The sequence below is a fragment of the Ambystoma mexicanum genome, chromosome 7p (assembly GCF_040938575.1).
Source record: "Ambystoma mexicanum isolate Mex_15411 chromosome 7p, UKY_AmexF1_1, whole genome shotgun sequence".
Taxonomy (NCBI): Eukaryota; Metazoa; Chordata; class Amphibia; order Caudata; family Ambystomatidae; genus Ambystoma; species Ambystoma mexicanum.
The window spans coordinates 969439259-969457955 of record NC_090939.1 but is presented as its reverse complement, the minus strand read 5'-3'; the positions used below and the strand labels follow the sequence as shown (position 1 = coordinate 969457955).

Genomic DNA, 18697 nt, shown 5'->3' with positions numbered 1-18697 from the left:
ATTTTAGTAAAAATACCATTACTGCAAGTTGCAGATCACATCAATGTTCCACTGTGTTCCTGTCAATGTGGACAACCATGCACCTGTGTGCCAACGCACCCTGAAGCCTGGCACATCCATTGGCTGCTACAATGAAGGCCTCCTCCTCTTCAACTGAGGCACCTTAGGTAAGTGTGTGCTACACCCAGTTAAGTGATCAGTATAATGTTCAATTATGCTTTGCCACCATTGCCAAAGAGAGCAACACACAGATTACTGTTGCGGTCATGACTCATTGTATGGAGTGTGTCCACAAAATGCACATACAGTGGCCAACAGAGTATTCTAATGAGATGTGTTATCATGTTGTGGATGTTGGAGGTCCACATACAAATCAGTGAATAATTGCACAAGTGACTGGCTATGTTGGGTGATGGAGACATTGTCCACGGGGACCATCCTCCAAGCATATGTATTCCTGGCCCTTCCACCTGCAGCAATCGTCACTTAGCGGGCAAGCATCCAAAGGTCTCTCGGTCATGGCACCTTCACCTCAACACTAATGCCTGGGAACTGCTTGCAATTGTGAATTTAGCATGAGTGGACCTCTAGTGGCTCATTGACTACTGGCCCAATATGCCATTCTTTCAGTGTAAACAATGTTGCTTATGTACCAGGTGCTGCACAGACACTACTAAAATGACTACTGTCATTTGGCAGGTTTGAGATGTGGGTGCTGTATGTTGGGGTAACTCAGACTTACCAGAGCCTCCTTCTGGCATATCTGATGTTTATATGTTGAACACTTGCATGATAGGCCCATTCGCAGTCTGTCTTTGGTTGGGGCTTGAGGGGTAGTTGTGGGGGTTGCTATGGCCTCCGCATCCCTGTTTCTTGTCTCTGTACTTAATGTATTTGGGCACTTCTTCCAACAGTGCCCTTTTCTCAAAGAGTCCATTGATTGGCCAGTGCGTCTGTAGTGAATGGTAGGTGGGATAAAAATGTAAAGCAGTGCAAATATGTGATAGTACAATGTTCCAATGGTTGCTATGCTTCTTGGCATGAGTACTATGATGATGAGGAGTTAGTGTAGGAGTAGTGTGGATAACTGGTGAGTGTCCTGTTTACTTACCAGTAATCCCATTACTCTGATGAATCCCTCACTTCCTCTTGTTATCATGTGAGGATATACACAGCAACGACAGGGGAGAATGCATACCAGCAAATACACACACACAGGTGCAGTACAACACTAACCCCCTTAATGGAACCATTAGTCATTGACACATGACAACAAAGCAGAACTGAAGTATTTTCTAGGAAGTCCAACATACATCTTATGATGAGCAATGAATGTCTGAGGGAAAGGCAAACTTGCAACCCCACTGATATACCCCACATATATTGCACTGCCTCAGTGTATCAGATACCTCATTAGCCATGCTAATGACCATCCTCACCCATCTACTCTAGGTAGCTGTTGACGGCTGCCTACTCGCACACCCTGGCCAAAAAGTGACACAAACACTGGTCACATTGACTGTGTTGGCCAGGTACACCATCTTCCCCTCACCCTCCAAGCCTCTTGTTTTTTTTGTTAAAATCTTCTGACACCCCAGTCATCTTATTTCAGCTGCAGCGGCGAGTGCTCCTTCTTCCTGGCTCCAGCTGGCCGTCATGGAAAGGGAAAAGGGGCTCTGTATGGAGCCCCGTCATCCCTTTTCCATGGCAGCCATCTTTGTAAAGGAATTTCCTTCATTCAACGGGATGCGTGTGGTTTACCATTGAATGAAGGAAAATCCTTTTTTTTTAGCACCCTGTGTTACCGCTTTGGCAACCCAGGGTGTGTTAGGCAAAGTTTGACTGCAGTACCCTGGGGGAACACTACAAACAACTATGACTACAGGTATAGGCAACCCAACCTTTGGTATAAGCTTGTACTACACAGTTTTGGTAGTGTGTTGAGCAGCCAGGCTTATCTCAAGAGGGGAAATGTGAGTAGTAGTGGAGTTACACAAAGATTCACAGTTACAGGTATTCAAATAAACTCTTACACTCAAGGTTTCTTGCATAAACAATTAATAATGTATTTATCAGTCAGTTATAAAGCCTTCTTTAGAAGGGAGCAATATACTAGTAACACACAAATACACACAAATACTATATACTCTGCGTTTCTGGATCAGACAAGGCCCTTTGGGATGGCCCACAGATACAACTTACACCCACAGGTGACTTCAATGACAAGGGTGCTGGGGACATTAATACCTTACTGCAAGCATATAGAATACTCTTAAAATGTAAGTAAAAGGCAAAGGTTATTAGAACACAAGAATGTACAAATATTCATAAGCAGGGCAAATATTTTCAGATAGTAAGAGAAGAGTCATTCAATTCAATAGGCTAAGCCAAAGTCAATAGGCCAAAGTCTTTGTATAGGATGCAACACTTCAGGTAGGTAAATGGAAAAGTCTTTGCACAAGTTCTTAGGAGTCTTTGAGAAAAAGAAGAATCAAATGTAGGGCCACAAGCTGATTAGACTTGTGAGTTGCAGAAGATACAAGCACTTCCACAGTAAAAGGTAAGTTCTCTTAGGCTAGTTTTACAGTACCTTAGTAAAGAAGAAAAAGATGCAGCTGAAGACTTCTGTTCCTGTACAGCTCTGCAGATCTCACAATTCCTGGGCATCAGTCGTGGGGACAAGAGGGAGGACATCGGGGGACTCCTGCACTGTACTGGCACAGTTAAAGCTGGCAACTGGCAAACTTTACTTTCAGTGGCTGTTTCGCGTTTCAGCTCCTTGCGGTAAAGAAAATAGCAATAAGCTCTGTTCCTGGCTGTCAGGGTGGACTTTCTTCACATCTGAGGTCTCGTACTCAACTGAGAGGGGTCAGGCTTGGTCAGTCCAGCTTCGTGGGAGTCCGGAGGATCTTCCAAAAGCTTTAGGTCAGCTTACAAGCAATGCACACAATCTGCTTTCCCTCTCCCTGGCTGTACGGTTTCCTGCAGCAACTCTGAGGAAATTCAACCAGTTCCGAGATGGGTGTACAGGTGGCTTACTTGGGAGTTGATTGGTCCTACCAACTCAAAGGGAGAAGTCGTCCTTTGCAGGGCTTCTCTGTCGATGCAAACTTGGCGATTTGGACCTGCAGCAGGGCTTCACCGGGCCAACCAACGGTCCAGGAGTTGCAGCACCATCCTCTTCAAGCTCTTCTTCGGTTCCTTTGTCCAGTGGTCGACTCTGCCTTCCAAGCCGAAAGACTCCCCTTTTATTCAGTTCTCTCCCATTCATTCCAGCCTATCTGTCACTCACCCAGCAGGGTGGCTGTCCTTGCCGGACAGTCAGCCAGCCAATCACCATAGAGTGCATTTGGGTCTCCTAGGAGACTAAGCACAGGGCGTTTCGGGCACCTCCCTCACTTTCTGCCCATCACAGACACTCGGGCGCCAGAGGCGTGTTTCACTCCTGAAGCCTGCCAAAGGTGAATTAACAAAGAGAGCAAACCTAGTTTGGTGTGCAGAGAAAAACTCTAGAAGGACCTTTCCACAAAGACATGGTGAAAAAAGAAGACCGGGAACCGTTTTAACAAAGGAGGCTCAGGTGCCATCTTGAAAAACATGGCTCCCGCGATTTCTCGTTACCGGAGCTGCGAACAGTTCGTGGTTGGGGTAAATCATGGTAGTTCATTGTAAAACCACTGCCACCAGCAATTCTGAGGGGAAAGGGTAACATTTGACTGTTACATGAGTAACTAGACATAGGGGATACTAAGTAACCCCTCCAGCACTCTATTGTAAGATAGGGTGTGCTGGGTCTAGAAATGTACAGTACTAAGTGAAGTCAATTTCACTCCACTGTTCTGGGAAACAGTAGTTGATCCAAGAGAAGGTATTTAAACCTTGGGAAGCCTGGAAGACGTCCCTGTGCCACTGCACTGAAGGTGCTGTGTGACACAATTGTGTAAAATATGATGCCTACAGAGTTGGTTAGACTCCATAACCAAAAGAAACAAACACAGTAAACACATTGATTTGAAAAGTTCAAAGTCCCAAAGTTTAGCAAAAGAGCTGGAGGGTCTAAGGTGGAGGAAATTGGCACATTTTTGAGAATTCTCCCTACCAGGGTGCTAATAGCCTTAAGCCCCTGTTCCTTCTCGGGTCGATAACTTGGGCTGCCGGACCGTTAACCCCCGTTCCAGCCCTTGGAACGGGGACTTAATGCCATAAAAAACATCCCAGATGCGATCTACCAGGACAGAATCCGAAATTAGCTATTTCAATTGCAAGATTTCCAAGTCAAATTATCCCAGCATTGAGGTCTTGAACTAAGCTTCTGAGAAGTACCCTCAGAGCGAGGCAGAAGGAGCTAATGAGAGATATCTATTTCTACAGGAACTACTATCTGCCATTTTCACAGTTATATCCCCTCATTTCCCAGTCCCTTCAGAGTGCTTACGACCTAGAAGTTAATTCTTAGGCATGCTAACAAAATATTGGAGCATTTGGTTTATGTCGGGACACAATGGCATTCAGGCCACAGACACCACTTTGCTACCTATACAAACATATTTTCTTGTTTTCAATGCTGAAAACGGTCTCTTTTGGGAATACGAATATTGATCATTCCCACCTTTGAAAATGCTTTACCAGAGGTCTGACTAATTTAGGAAAGCTATAATTTACCCCCTGCTCGTCACCTCCCTGGTATCCCTGCACACTGAATAATACCCAGACCCTACCCAAGAAACGCTGGTTTTTGACTGAAACAATTGTTTATCCAATTAGTCCTCTTGGTTGGGCGAGAAACTGGTATTACAATGTCAGTCTAAACCCCGTGTTATTCTATGGGCAGAGAAGTTCACTTACGTTACTCAAATCTAAAAGCTTGATATATAGGTCAAAATTATAAATTTAACAAACAGTTCGATTTTACATTCTTTCATTGACATTTTTGCTGTAGCTTTAAAGTATTTGATTACTGTTGAAATCACTGTGCCTTTATTGTTTCCTTGCATGTCGTTCAGAGGCACACCGCTGCATTCCTGCTTCAGAGAGTACAGCCCCATGGGGCTTAGCTACACCAATGAGGTCTTGCCTCAGTCGTGAAACACACATGATACTTAACATTTTAAAGAAGGTTTACTTCAAATTGTGCAAACAAATGTAACTTACCCAACAAAAATGTCATAGGAGCTGCTAGAATTAGCTGGGAAAGGAGACGTGGTAGCATAGCAACGGTCTAGCAAAACATTAAATCTGAAAATAAGTTGACAGGAAAATCATTAGTTTGAAAAACTGAAAAAACTATCAATTATTTTGTACATAAACTAATTTATCTTAAAAGTTGACCTTAGAGCGTTACATGTAGAAAAAGTGTCTTTTATTATAGTGTCTTAGAGTGCAGAAACCTGAAAAATGGATGTACCTGAGAGGTAAGTCAGTCACAACACCGTTTAAAGACAAGCAATGGAAAAGCCAATAGTGTTGGCGTTTACTGCTGTTCTTTGTATTTTGCATTTATAGGCACCAGAGTGCAAGAAGGGGAGTGCAAAGTGTTAAAGGTGGATGCGAGAAGGGATGCAGGTGTGAACGATAATGAGAAGGTGAATAGAGCAAGGGAGGAAGCCATTGAAAGAGGGTGCCATCGATGATGAGCAAAGGGATATATGAGTGAGAGGGAGAGGGTAAGAAATAAAGTGAGAGTGAGAAAAGGATAAGAAGTGGTAGATAAGGTGGGTGGGTGATTGGGCAAATAAAGGGGGTAGGGTGGGTGGGACTATAGAGAGATAAAGGTGGTAGGGTGTATGGGTGGGGTAAAGAGAGGGGGTAGGGTTGGGTAGAGAGAGATTGAGGTAGGGTGGGGGTAGAGAGAGTGGGGGTGAGTAGGGGTAGAGACAGTGGGGGTTGGGAGGGTAGGTGGGGTAGAGAGATTGGGGTAGAGTGGGGGGCGGGTGGGGGTAGAGAAAGTGGGGGGTTGGGTGGGTGAGTGGGGGTAGAGAGAAGGTGGCTATGCAGAGTGAGTGGGGGTGGGTGGGGGTAGAGAGAGTAAGGGTAGGATCTGTGGGGGATAGGGAGGTTGGATATCTAGACAGAGTGGAGGTAGGTGGATGCTGGTAGAGAGAGTGGGCTTAGTGTGGGGTTAGAGAGAGTGGTTGATTTTAAAGATAGGGGGGTAGTTTGGGTAAAGTTAGAGAAAGTGGAAGTAGGGTTAGTGGGTGGGCGGGTACAGAGAGTTTGGGTTATAGAGAGAGTGTCAGGTAGGGTGGGTGGGGTCAGAGTGGGGGTATTGGGTGAGGGTACAGATAGTGGGAGTATGGTGGTTGGATGTGGTAAAGAGAGTGGGGTAAGGAGGGTGGGGTAGAGAGAGTGGGGTAGCATGGGAGGGATAGAGTGGGGTTTGGAGGTTGAGTGTGGGAAGATATAGTGGGGATGGGGTGGGTGGTGTCTCATAGAGACATTGGAGGCAGGGCGGTAAAGAGATTGTGGGTAGGGTGAGTGAGTGGGTGTAGGGAGGGTGAGGGAATGGTAGAAAGACTGGGGATAGCGTGGGTGGTTATAGAGAGTCTGGGGGTAGGGTGGATGGGGTAGAGAGAGCAGTAGTAGTTTGGGTGGGTGGTGGTAGATGTTGAGGTTAGGGTAAGTGGGATATACGGGGAGTTAGGGTAGGTGGGTGAGAGTAGTGAGAGTGGGGGCAGGGTGGGTGGATGTACAGAGAGTAGGGTAAGGTAGGCTGGTGGGGGTAGAGAGAGTGGGGGAGGTGGATGGGTGGGGTAGAGAGAGGGAAGGGTGGGTGAGTGGGAGCAGAAATATTGAGTGGTGGGTGGGCTAGAAAGAATGAGTGCATGGTGAGTAGGGGTATAGGGAGTGGGTTGAGTGAGGGTAGAGAGGGTGGGGTGGATGGGGTAGTTTGGGAGTGGAAGAAAGAGAGGAGGTTGGGTGGATGGTTGGAATAGAGAGAGTGAGGTTAGAGTGGGTAGTTGTAGAGAGACAGGGGGTAGGGGAGGTGTTGCTGTAGGGGGGTAGGTTGGTTGGGTTAGGAGAAGTGAGGTTGGCGTGGGGGTAGAGAAGGTTAAGTGTGTGGGGGTAGAGGGAGTGAGGGTAGGGTGAGTGGGGTAGAGAGAGCTGGGGTAATATAGGTGGGGCTAGAGAGGGTGGGATGGGTAGGGGTATAGATATTGGGGGCGGAAGAGAGTGTGGGGGTAAGGTGGGTGGGTGGGTGAGGATAGAGAGAGTGGGGGTAGGGTGTGTGGAGGTAGAGAGAGTGAGGGTTGGGTGGGTGAGTGGGGTGTAGAGAGAGTGTGGGTATGGTTGAAAGATGGGTAGGGTGTGTTGTAGTTAGACTGGGGATAGGGTGGACGGGGAGAGAGTAGGGATGGGGTGGGTGGGGGTATAGACATGGGGTGGTAGAGAGAGAGGGGTGTGGGGGTAGAGAGTTGGAGGGTCGTAGAACAATTGGGGGTTGGGTGGGTCGATTGGTGTAGGTTGGGTGGGGGTAGAAAGAGTGGGGTAGTGTAGGTGGGGCAGAGAGAGTGGGGGTAGGATGGGTGGGTGGGGTTAGAGACAATGTGGATTGGGTTACGGCATGGGGCAGAGACAGTGGAGGTAGGGTTGGTTGGTACTGGTAAAATGATTGTGGGAAGGGTAGGTGAGTGGGGGTAGAGAGAATGAGGGTATGGTTGAGAGGGTAGTATGGGTGTGTGGGGGTAGAGAAAGTAAGAATAGGGTGAGTGGATTGGGTTGGGAAAGTGACAGTAGGGTGAGTGGGGGTAGAGAGAGTGGGGTTAAGGTGGGTGGGATAGAGGGAGAAGGGGTAGGGTAGGTGGGGGTAGAGAGGGTGGGATGAGTGGGGGTATAGACATTGCAGCTGGTAGAGAGAGAGGGAGTGGGGGTAGAGAGAGTGTGGTAAGGTGGATGGGTAGAGCAAGTGAGGTTAGGGTAGGTGGTTGTGGGTAGAGAGGGTGGGGGTAGGGTGTGTGAAGGTAGAGAGAGTGACGGTTGGGTGGGCGAGTGGGGTAGAGAGTGTGGTTAGGGTAGAAAGTCTGGGGGTAGGGTGTTTTGTTGAAGTGAGGCTGGGAAGAGGGTGGATGGGGTAGAGAGATTAGGGGTGGGGTGGGGGTTGAGAGGGTTGCATTGGTGGGCAGAGAGATTGGGGGTTGTGTGAGTGGTTGGGGGTAGATAGAGTGAGGGTAGAGTGGGTGCAGTAGACAGCAGGGGTTGGGGTGTGGATAAAGAGAGTGGGGGTATGGTGTGTGGGAGCAGAGAGGGTTGGGTGGGTGTATGGAGATTAGGGTGGTTGAGAGAGTGTGGGTAGGGTGGGTGCATGGGTGTAGAGAGTGTGAGCACATAGTAGACAGACTGGGTGTAGAATAGGTGGGCAGGGGTAAAGATAGAGAGGGTAGGGTGGGTTGGTGACATAGAGAAAGTGAGCATAGCATGAGGACAGAAAATGAGGGCATGTTAAAGTTGGTGTATGGATGGGTGGGTTCAGGTAGAGAGAGTGGGGGTACGCTGGGTGGGTGGGGGTAGAGAGAGTGAGTGTATGATAGAGAGACTGGGGGTAGTATGTGTATGGGGGTAGAGAGAGTGAGAGTAGGGTGGGTTGGGCCAGAGAAAGTGAGGGTATGTTAGAGAGAGTGGAGTGGTGTGGGTGGGATTAGAGAGGGTGGGAAGGGTTGATGAAGGTAAGAGAGTAGGGGTTGGGTGGGGGATGAGAGACTGAGGGCACGGTAGAGTGATGGGGTAGGGTGGCTGGGTGGGGGTAGAGAGAGTAAAGGTAGGGTGGGTCGGCAGTAGAGAAAGAAAGAGTAGAGTGAGGGTATGTTAGAAAGAGTGGGGTGGTGTGGGTGGGTGTAGGGAGAGTGGGAATAGGGTGGGTGGGTTTTTGTGTAGCAAGTGAGGGCAGGGTGGGTTGGTGGGGGTAGAGAGAGTGAACATTGGGTGGGTGTGGATAGAGAGTGTGTGTGTATGGTAGAGACACTGGGCGTAGGATGGGTGGGTGGAGGTAGAAAGGTGAAGGTAGGGTGGGTGGATGATGGAGAGAATGTGAGCATGGAGTGGATGGCTATGGGCAGAGAAAGTGAGGATATGTTAGAGAGAGAGTTGGGGATGGGGTAGAGGAAGTGAGACTAGGATGGTTGGGTGAGGGTAGAGAGAGTGAGGGTAGGGTGGGTGGGTAGGGAGAGAAGGGATACATTGGGTACGTGGGGTAGTGGTGATAGGGTGGGTGGGGGTAGAGAGGGTGGGGTGGGGTGGCTGGGGATATGAAGATTGGGGTGGTAGAGAGAGGGAGTGGGGAAGAGATAGTGGGGTAAGATGTATGGGGTAGAGAGAGAAGGATTAGGGTGGGTGGGTACGGGTAGAGAGAGTGGGGGTAGGGTGTGTGGGGCAGAGAGGGTGATGGTTGAGTGGGTGCGTGGGAGAGAGAGAGAGTGAGGGTATGGTAGAATGACTGGTGCAAGGGTATGTTGTTGAAGTGAGGCTGGGGATAGGGTGGATGAGGTAGAGAGGGTAGGGGTAAGAAAGTGAGGTTATGGTAGAGAGATGGGGTAGGATGGGCGGGTTGGGGTAGAGAGAGTGAGGGTAGGGTGGGTGGGGTAGAGAAAGCAAGAGTAGGGTGGGTGGGGCCAGAGAAAGGGTGGGTATGTTATAGAGAGTGGGGTGGTGTGGGTGGGGTTAGAAAGGGTGGGATGGGTGGGGGCAGGGAGAGTTGGAGTAGGATGGGTGGGTTGAGGTAGAAAGAGTGAGAGTAGGGTGGGTGGGTGATGAAGAAAAAGTGAGCATAAGGTGTGTGGGGGCAGCGAAAGTGAGAGTAGGTTAGAGAGAGAATTAGGATAGGGTGGATGGGTTGGTGTAGAGAAATGGTGGGTAGGGTGGGTGTGTGTGTATCGGTAAAAAGAGTGAGGGTAGGATGGGTGTTGTGGTTCAGAGAGAGTGAACGTATGGTGGGTTTGGAGGTAGAATAGGGTGGGTAGGTTGTGTTAGAGAGTGAGGGTATGGTAGTGAGACTGGGGTTAGGATAGGTGCGTGGGGGTAGGGAGCATAAGAGTATTGTGGGTGGGTGGGTCAGAAAATGTGAAAATATGGCGTGTGGGGCCAGAGAAAGTGAGGGTATTTTAGAGTGGGGGTGGGGTGTGTGGGGTTAGAGAGGATGGGATTGGTTGTGGCAGAGATATTGGGGCAGAAAAAAGAGTAATGTTTGGGTGGTGGTTGGGGTGGAATGTGTCAGGGTAGGGTTGGTTGGGGTATAGATAAGAGACAGTAGGAGTCGGGTGGGTGAGTGGGGTTGGAGACATTGAGGGTATGTTGGATGGGTATTTTCAGAGATAGTAAGGCTAGGGTGGCATGCAGTAGAGAGAGTGAGAGGAGGGTGGGGTAAAGAGAGTAGAGTAGCGTGGGTGGGGTACAGAGGTTGGTGGTAAGGTGCTTGGGGTAGAGACAATGGGGTGGTGTGGGTAGGTGGGGGTAGATATAGCAAGGGTAGGGTGGGGGTACAGAAAGTGAGTGTAGTGTGGTGCTAGATAAAAAAAGGGTATGGTAGAGAGAATAGGGATGGGGTGGGTGGGGGATGAGTGGGTGGGGCGTTTGGGGTTTAGAGAGGTTGTGGGCAGTAGAAAGAATGTGGTTTCGGTGAGTGGTTGGGAGTAGAGAGAGTGAGGGTAGGATGGGTGGGGTTGAGAGAGTGGGGGTTGGGTGGGTGGGTGCAGTAGAAGGATTGGGGTAGTGTGTGTTGGGGTAGAGAGGGCCGGGGTAGGGTGTGTGGGAAGATGAATGGGTAGATGGAGGTATAGAAATTGGGGATGGTAGAGAGAGTGATATTGGTGGTAGACAGAGTGGGTGTAGGGTGGGTTGGGGTAGAGAGAGTGAGGGTAAGGTGGGTTTGTGGGGGTAGAGAGTGGTGTTATAGTAGGCGGGTGTAGACAGAGTGAGGGTAGAGTGGGTGCGTCTGGGCATAGAGAGTGAGGGTAGGGTGGGTGAGTTAGTTGGATGCAGAGATTGAGAGTAGGGTGGGTGGGTTGGGGTAGAGAGAGTGGGTGTATGAAAGAGATAGTTGGGTGGGGGTAGGGAGAGTGGGGGTAGGGTGGGTGGTTGTAGTGAGACTGGCAGTAGGAGTGTGTTTGGGGGTAGAGAGAGTGAGAATAGGGTGGGTCAGTGGGTGGGTGAAGGGAAAGAAAGGGAGGTTATGTTAGAGAGAGTGGGGATGGAGTGGGTGGTTTTAGAGAGGGTGGGAATGGTTGGGGTAGAGAGATTGGGGTGATAGAAAGATTTGGGGTTGGGTGGATGGTTGGGGTTAGAGTGAGTAAGTGTGGGGTTGGTGGGGGTAGAGAGAGTAGGCGTTGGGTAATTGGGTGGGGGTAAAGAGAGTAAGGGTATGTTGGATGGTTATTTGCAGAGAGAGTAAGGGTAGGGTGGGTGCTGGTATAGAGAGTGAGAGTAGGGTGTGTGGATGTGGTAGGAAGAGTGGGGGTGGGTGGGGGTAGAGCAGGTGGGGTGGGTGGGGGTAGAGAGCATGGAGGTGGTAGATAGAATGGGGATTGGGTCGGTGATTGGGGTAGAGAGAGTGAGGGTAAGGTTGGTGGAGTAGAGAGAATAGTGGTTGGGTAGGTTGGGGTAGAATATGTTGGGTACCTTGTATTGGTGGGGTTATTGAAAGTGGATGGGTGGGGTTAGAGAGATTGGGAGTAGGGTGTTTGGATGAGGGTAGAGAGTCAGGGCATTGTGGAGGGAGTGGAGTTAGGGTGGGTGGTTGGTGGTAGAGAGAGTGGGTATGAGGTGGGTGGGTGTAGAGAGAGCAGAGGTAGGGTGAGTGGGTGGTAGTAGGGAGAATGGGTCTAGAGTGGGTCAGATAGAGAGACGGAGGGTAGGGTGGACAAGTGGGGGTGGAGAGAGGAAGAGTAGGGTAGAGAGAGAGGGGATGGGTGGGTGGTTGTAGTCAGACTGGGGGTAGTGTGGGTCGGGGTAGAGGGAGTAGGGGTAGGTTGGGTGGGTGTGTTAGAGAGAGTGGGTGTGGGGTGGGTGATGATAGAGAGGGTTGGGTGGGTGAGGTTAGAGGTGTTGGGGTGGTAGAAAGAACGGGGGATGGGTGGATAGTCAGAGGCAGAGAGAGTGGTGTCATGGCGAGTGGAGGTAGAGAGAGTGGGGGTAATGTGGGTTGGGTAGATAGCATGGGGGTAGGTGGGTTGGAGTAGAGAGAATGATTTCTGGGTAGGTGGGAGTTGGGTGGGTGCAGGTGGATAGAGAGAGTGAGGGAATGTAAGAGACTGTGGGGTGGGTAGAGATGGTGGGGTGGGTCAGGGTAGAGAGAGTGGGGGAAGGGTGTGTCGGGGTAGATTGGGTATGGTGGGTGGGGTACAGAGACCAGGAGTGGGGGTTAGAGAGTGGGGTATGGTAGGTAGGTGAGGGTAGAGAGAGTAGTGTTAGGGTGGGTGGGTGGGTGAGTGTGTAGCGAGTGGGGATAAGGTGGGTGGGGTAGAGAGAATGGGGTGGTAGAAAGAGTGGGAGTTGGGTGGGTGATTGGTGGTAGAATGTGAGGGTAGAGTGGGTGTGTGTAGAAAGTGGCAGGTAGGGTGTGTGGGGGTAGAGGTGGTAGGGTGGGTGGGGGTATAGAGATTGGAGGTGGTGTAGAGAGTGGAGGTCTGGGTAAGTGAGGGTAGAGAGAGTGGAGGAAGGGTGGGTAGGTGGTTGTAGAGAAAGTGGATGAAGGTAGAAAGAGTGGGGTTAGGGTGGGTAAGTGAGGTTAGAGAGAGTGAGGGTCAGGTGGGTGGGGGTATAGAATGTGAGCTGGTTGGGGGCAGAGAGATTGAGGATAGTAGAAAGAGTAGGGCTTGGGTGGATGGTTCAGGGTAGAGGCAGTGGGGGTAGCGTTGGTGGGGATAGAGAGGGTGGGGTAGGGAGAGTGGTGGGAGAGATAGTGAGAGTAGGGTGGGCTGGTGGGGTTGAGAGAGAGAGGGTGTGGTGGGTGGATGGGGTTAGAGAAAGTGATAATAGGATGGTTGGGTGGCATTAGAGATAGTGAGGGTATTTTGTGGCTGGGGTTAGAGAGATTGGGGTTGGTAGAAAGAGAGGGTGTTGTGTGGGTGGTTGGGTTAGATAGATTTAGCTTAGGGTTGGTGGATGTAGTGAGAGTAGTGGTAGAGTGAGTGTGTGGGGTTAGAGAGAGTGTGGATAGGGTGAGCGAGGGCAGAGAAAGCAAACGTAGGGTGGGTGCATGTGGGCAGAGAAAGTGAGGGTATGTTAGAGTGGCATTGGGTTGTTGGGGTAAAGAGGGTGGGATGGGTGACTGTAGAGAGATTGGGGTGGTAGAAAGAGTGGCGGTTGGGTGGGTGGTGGTAGAGAAAGTGTGGGTAGAGTGGGGGTAGAGAGTGAGGGTATGGTCGAGAGATTGGGGGTACAGTGGGTGGTTATAGAGTGACCGGGGGTAGATTGGTTGGGGTAGAGAGAGTAGAAGTAGGGTGGGTGGGTGGGTGGGTGAGTGGGGGTAGAGAGAGGAGGTAGGGTGGGTGGGGTTAGAGAGAGTGGGGGTAGGTTGTGTGGGCGAAGACAGAGTGGGGGTAAGGAGAGCGGGTGGTTGGATTGGGTGTAGAGAGAGTAAGGGTAAGGTGGGTGAGGGTAGAGAGAGTGGGGGTAGTGTGGGTAGATGGGGTAGAGAGAGTGGTGTTAGGGTGGGTGGGCAAAGACAGAGTTGGGGTAAGGTGGATGGGTGAATGGGGGTAGAGAGGGTGAGGGTAAGGTGGGTGGGTGGGTGGGGTCAGAGGGAGTGAGTGTAGTTTGATTTGGTGTGGGTCGAGACAAAGAGTAGGGTGGGTGGTGGTAGAGAAAGTTAGGGTATGGTCGAGACTGGGGGTGGGGCAATTTGGGGTGGAGAGAGTGAGGGTAGGGTGGGGGTAGATTGGTGGTGGAAGAAAGAGTGCAGGTTGGGTGTGTGGGTGGTTGGGGTAGAGAGAATGAGAGTAGGGTGGTTGGGGGTAAAGAGAGTAGGGGTGAATGGGTGGTCGTAGAGAGAGTGGTGGTAGGGTGAGTGTGGGTATACAGATTGCAGGTGGTAAAGAGGGGGATGAGAGGTAGGCTGGGTGGGGTTAGAGAGAGTGACAGTAGCCTGGGTCGGTGGGGGTAGAGAGAGTGGGCTAGGGTGGGTGAAGTTAGAGACAGATTTGCATACGGTGTGTGGTTGGGGGTAGAGAGTGGAGGTAGGGTGGGTGAATAGGAAACAGTGACTGTGGGTATGGTGGGGGGGTGGGTATATAGATAAGGGGTGGTGTGGGTGAGTGAGGGTAGATGGAGTGGAAGAAGGGTGGGTAGGTGATGATAGAGATGGTGGGTGTGGGTAGAGACAGTGGGGGTAGGGTGGGTGAAGGTAGAGAGAATGAAGGTCAGGTCAGTGGGGATATAGAGCGTGGGGTGGGTTGGGGTACAGAGATTGAGGGTAGTAGAAATAGTAGGGCTTGGCTGGGTGGTTCAGGGTAGAGACAGTGGGGGTAGGGTGGGTGGGGATACAGAAGGTGGGGGTAGAGAGAGTGGGGTTCAGAGGTAGAGAGAGTGAGGGTAGTGTGGTTAGTGGGGGTAGAGAATGTGAGAGTAGGGCGGGTATATGGGTTAGAGAAAGTGAGCGTAGGGTGGATGGGTGGGGTAGAGGGAGTGAGGGTATTCTAGGGAGATTGGGGTTGTGGAAAGAGTTGGGGTTGTGTGGGTGGTTGGGGTAGAGAGAGTGAGGATAGGGTTGGTGCATGTAGAGAGAGCAGAGGTAGGGTGGGTGTGTGGGAGTAGAGAGAGTGACGGTAGGGTGGATAAGGTGGGTGGCCACAGAGAAAGTGAGAGTACAGTGGGTGCATGGGGACAAGGAATGTGAGGGTATGTGAGAGCATGTGGGGGCTGGGTCCTCGGGGTTAGAGGGAGGGGTTAGGGTGAATGGGATAAGAGCAAGTGGGGGTAGGGTGGATGGGTGGCGGTAGAGAGAGTGGGGTTAGGGTGGGTTGGTGGATGTAGAGAGAGAGGGGGCAAGGTGGGTGGGGTTGGGGGCTTTAGGGAAAGTGGGGTGGTTGGGGTAGAGAAAGTGGGGTGTGTGGGGGTAGAAAGTTTGGGGGTGGTAGAAAGTGTAGCGGTTGGCTGGGTGGTTTGGGTTAGAGACAGTGGGGGTAGCACGGGTGGGGGTAAGGGGTGGGGGAAGAGAGAGAGTGAGTGGGCTGTGTGGGTGTAGGTAGAGAGAGTGATGGTAGGGTTTGTGGCTGGGGCAGAGAGAGTGAGGGTATGGAGGGTGGGGGTAGAGAGGGTGCGGGTAGTTGAAAGAGTGGGGGTAGGATGGGTGGGGGTGGGTGGTAGAGAGTGTGGGGTTGGGTGGTAGAAAGAGTGGGAGTAGGATGGATGGATGAGTGGGGGTAGAGAGAGGGAGGTTATAGTATACAGACTGGGGTAGGTTGGGTGGCGATAGAGAGTTTGGGTAGGTAGGGGTAGAGAGATTGGGGCGGTAGAAAGTGTGGGGTTGGATGGGTTGTTGGGGGTAGGGAGAGTGAGGGTGGGGTGTGTAGGGTGATTGAGATTGGGGTGGTAGAGAGAGTAGAGCTGCAGTAGAAAGAGTGGGGATAGGTTGGGGGTAGAGAGTGGCAGTAGAGTTGCCAGGTGGTAGTAGAGAGAGTGGAGATGGGTGTTTGCATGGGGAGAGAGAGTCAGGGAAGGATAGTTGGATGGGGTAGAGAGCGTGGGTGGGGGTACAAGGAGTGGGGGTTGGGTGGGTGGGTTGGAGGGAGTGAGATTAGGGTTCGTTTGTGGGGATAGAGAGAGTGGGGGTAGGGTTTGTGACTGGGGATAGAGAGAGTGAGGTTATGGTAGAGAGACTCTGGGTGGGATGAGAGTGTGCGAGTAGAGAGTGGGGGTAGAATGGTAGGTGAGGGTAGAGAAAATGGATGGGGAAGACATAGAGGGATTGAGAGTAGGCAGGGGGGCGTTTAGAGAGAGTGAGTGTATGTTAGAGAGACTGGGGGTATGGTGGGTGTGTGGGGGTAGAGAGAGTATGGGTAGAATGGGTGGGATAGAGAAAGTGAGGGTTGGGTGGGTTTGGGCAGAGAGAATGAGGGGGGTGGGTGGGTGGTTGGTGGTAAATAGAGTGAGAGCAGGGTGGGTGGGTGGGAGTAGAGAGAGTAATGTTATACTAGAGAAACTGGCAGTTGGATGTGTGTTTTGGGGTAGAGAGAGTGAGGGTAGGGTATGTGGGTGGGGTAGAGAATTGAGATTAGAGTGAACAGGTAGTTGCAGAGAAAGTGAAGGTATATTAGAGAGAATGGGGTGGTGTGGGTGGGGTTAGATATTGGAATGGTGGGAACAGAGAGATTGGAGGTTGGGTGGGTGGTTGGGGGTAAAGAGTGAGGGTAGGGTTGGTGGGGATAGAGAAAGTAGGGCTAGGGTAGGTGGGTGGGGTAGAGAGAGTGAGGGTAGAGTGGGTGGATATTTGCAGAGACAGTAAGGGTGGGAATGTTGGGGGTAGAGAGAGTGAAGGTATGGTAGAGACTGAGGGTTGGTGGGGTAGAGAGAGTTGGGGTAAGCTGACTGAGGGTAGAGAAAGTGAGAGTAGGGTGGGTGAATGTGGTAGAGGGTGTAAGGGTATGGCTATGGTAGAGAGTGGCGGTGGGGTATTTGGGGTGGGGTGGTAGAAAAAGTGGGAGTTGGGTGGGTGGTTGCGGGTAGAAAGAGTGAGGGTAAGGTGGGCGGAGGTAGAGAGAGTAGGGGTATATTGGTACAGTGAGTGGGATTAGGGTGGTGGTGGTATACAGGGTGGTGTGGGTGGGGGTATAGAGACTGGGTTGGTAGAGAGGGTGGGGATCGGGGTACAAAGAGTGGGGTTGGGTGGGTAGGGGTAGAGAGTCGTGTGTAGGGTGGGTGTGTGGAGTTAGAGAGAGTGGGGTAGGGTGTGCGGGGGTAGAGAGAGTGGGTGTATCATGTTTGGGTGGGGGTAGATAGAGTGGGGGTTGACTGGGTGGGGGTAGAGAGAGTAGGTATATCATGTTTGGGCGGGGGTAGGGAGAGTGGAGGTATGTTGGGAGTAGAGAGAGTGGGGTTCGGGTGGGTGGGATTATTTGTAGAGAGAGTGAGAGTTCGGGTGGGTCAGTGGGGATCAAGGGTGTACGGGTAGGGTGGGTGGTGGTGAAGAATGTGAGAGTAGGTTGGTTAGGTGCAGAGAAATGAATCATCGGTTAGAGAGAGCTTAGGGGTGGGATTGGTGGTGTTTGTGTAATGAGATTGTGGGTGGTAGAAAGAGTGGGGTCTTGGTGGGTGGTGGGGTAGAGAGAGTGAGGGTATGGTACAGAGATTGGGGTATGATCAGTGGAGCTATAAATATAGAGAGTAGGGTGGGTGGCTGGGGTAGAGCAAGTTAGAGTAGGGTGGGAGGGTGGAGGTGGAGAGAGTGAGTGTATGGTAGAGAGAGTGGGGTGGGGTGGGTGGGATAGAGAAAGTGAGGGTTGGGTGGGTTTGGGCAGAGAGAATGAGGGGGTGGGTGGGTGGTTGGTGGTAAATAGAGTGAGAGCAGGGTGGGTGGGTGGGAGTAGAGAGAGTAATGTTATAGTAGATAAACTGGCAGTTGGATGTGTGTTTTGGGGTAGAGAGAGTGAGGGTAGGGCGGGTGGGGGTACAGAGATTAAGGGTAGGGTGTGTGTGGGGGGTAGAGAATTGAGATTAGAGTGAACAGGTAGTTTTAGAGAAAGTGAAGGTATATTAGAGAGAGTGGGGTTGTGTGGGTGGGGTTAGAGATTGGAATGGTGGGAACAGAGAGATTGGGGGTTGGGTGGGTGGGTGGTTGGCGGTAAAGAGTGAGGGTAGGGTTGGTGGGGATAGAGAAAGTAGGGGTAGGGTAGGTGGGTGGGGTAGAGAGAGTGAGTGTAGAGTGGGTGAATAGTTGCAGAGACAGTAAGGGTGGGAATGTTGGGGTAGAGAGAGTGAAGGTATGGTAGAGACTGAGGGTTGGATGGGTTGGTGGGGTAGAGAGAGTTGGGGTAAGGTGGGTGAGGGTAGAGAAAGTGAGAGTAGGGTAGGTGAATGTGGTAGAGGGTGTAAAGGTATGGGTATGGTAGAGAGTGGCGGTGGGGTATGTGGGGGTAAAGTGTGTGGTTTAGGTGGGGTAGATAGATTGGGGTGGTAGAAAAAGTGGGAGTTGGGTGGGTGGTTGTGGGTAGACAGAGCGAGGGTAGGGTGGGTGGAGGTAGAGAGAGTAGGGGTATATTGGTACAGTGAGTGGGATTAGGGTGGTGGTGGTATACAGGGTGGTGTGGGTGGGGGTATAGAGACTGGGTTGGTAGAGAGGGTGGGGTCGAGGTACAAAGAGTGGGGTTGGGCGGGTAGGGTAGAGAGTCATGTGTAGGGTGGGTGTGTGGAGTTAGAGAGAGTGTGGTAGGGTGTGCGGGGGTAGAGATAGTGGGTGTATCATTTTTGGGTGGGGTAGAGAGAGTGGGGGTAGAGTGGGTGGGGTAGAGAGAGTAGGTGTATCATGTTTGGGCGGGAGTAGGGAGAGTGGAGGGTGGAGGTAGGGTGGGTGGATGGGATAGGGAGAGTGGGGGTATGTTGGGAGTAGAGAGAGTGGGTCAGGGTGGGTGGGTGTGGCTTGAGAGAGTGGGGCTCGGGTGGGTGGGTGTATTTGTAGAGAGTGAGAGTTCGGGTGGGGATCAAGGGAGTAAGGGTAGGGTGGGTGGTGATGAAGAATGTGAGAGTAGGTTGGTTGGGTGCAGAGAAATGAATCATC

At 51.4% G+C, this 18697-nt stretch overlaps 1 protein-coding gene across 1 annotated transcript in view; it reads right to left on the bottom strand.

Annotated features, from left to right (window-relative positions):
* Window positions 1–18697, bottom strand: part of ZPLD1 (zona pellucida like domain containing 1) — a 395074-nt gene that overhangs the window by 182164 nt on the left and 194213 nt on the right. The window contains exon 8 of the mRNA XM_069636318.1: window positions 5152–5235. Coding sequence (XP_069492419.1) covers window positions 5152–5235 — 84 coding nt within the window. The remainder of the gene's footprint in view (window positions 1–5151; window positions 5236–18697) is intronic.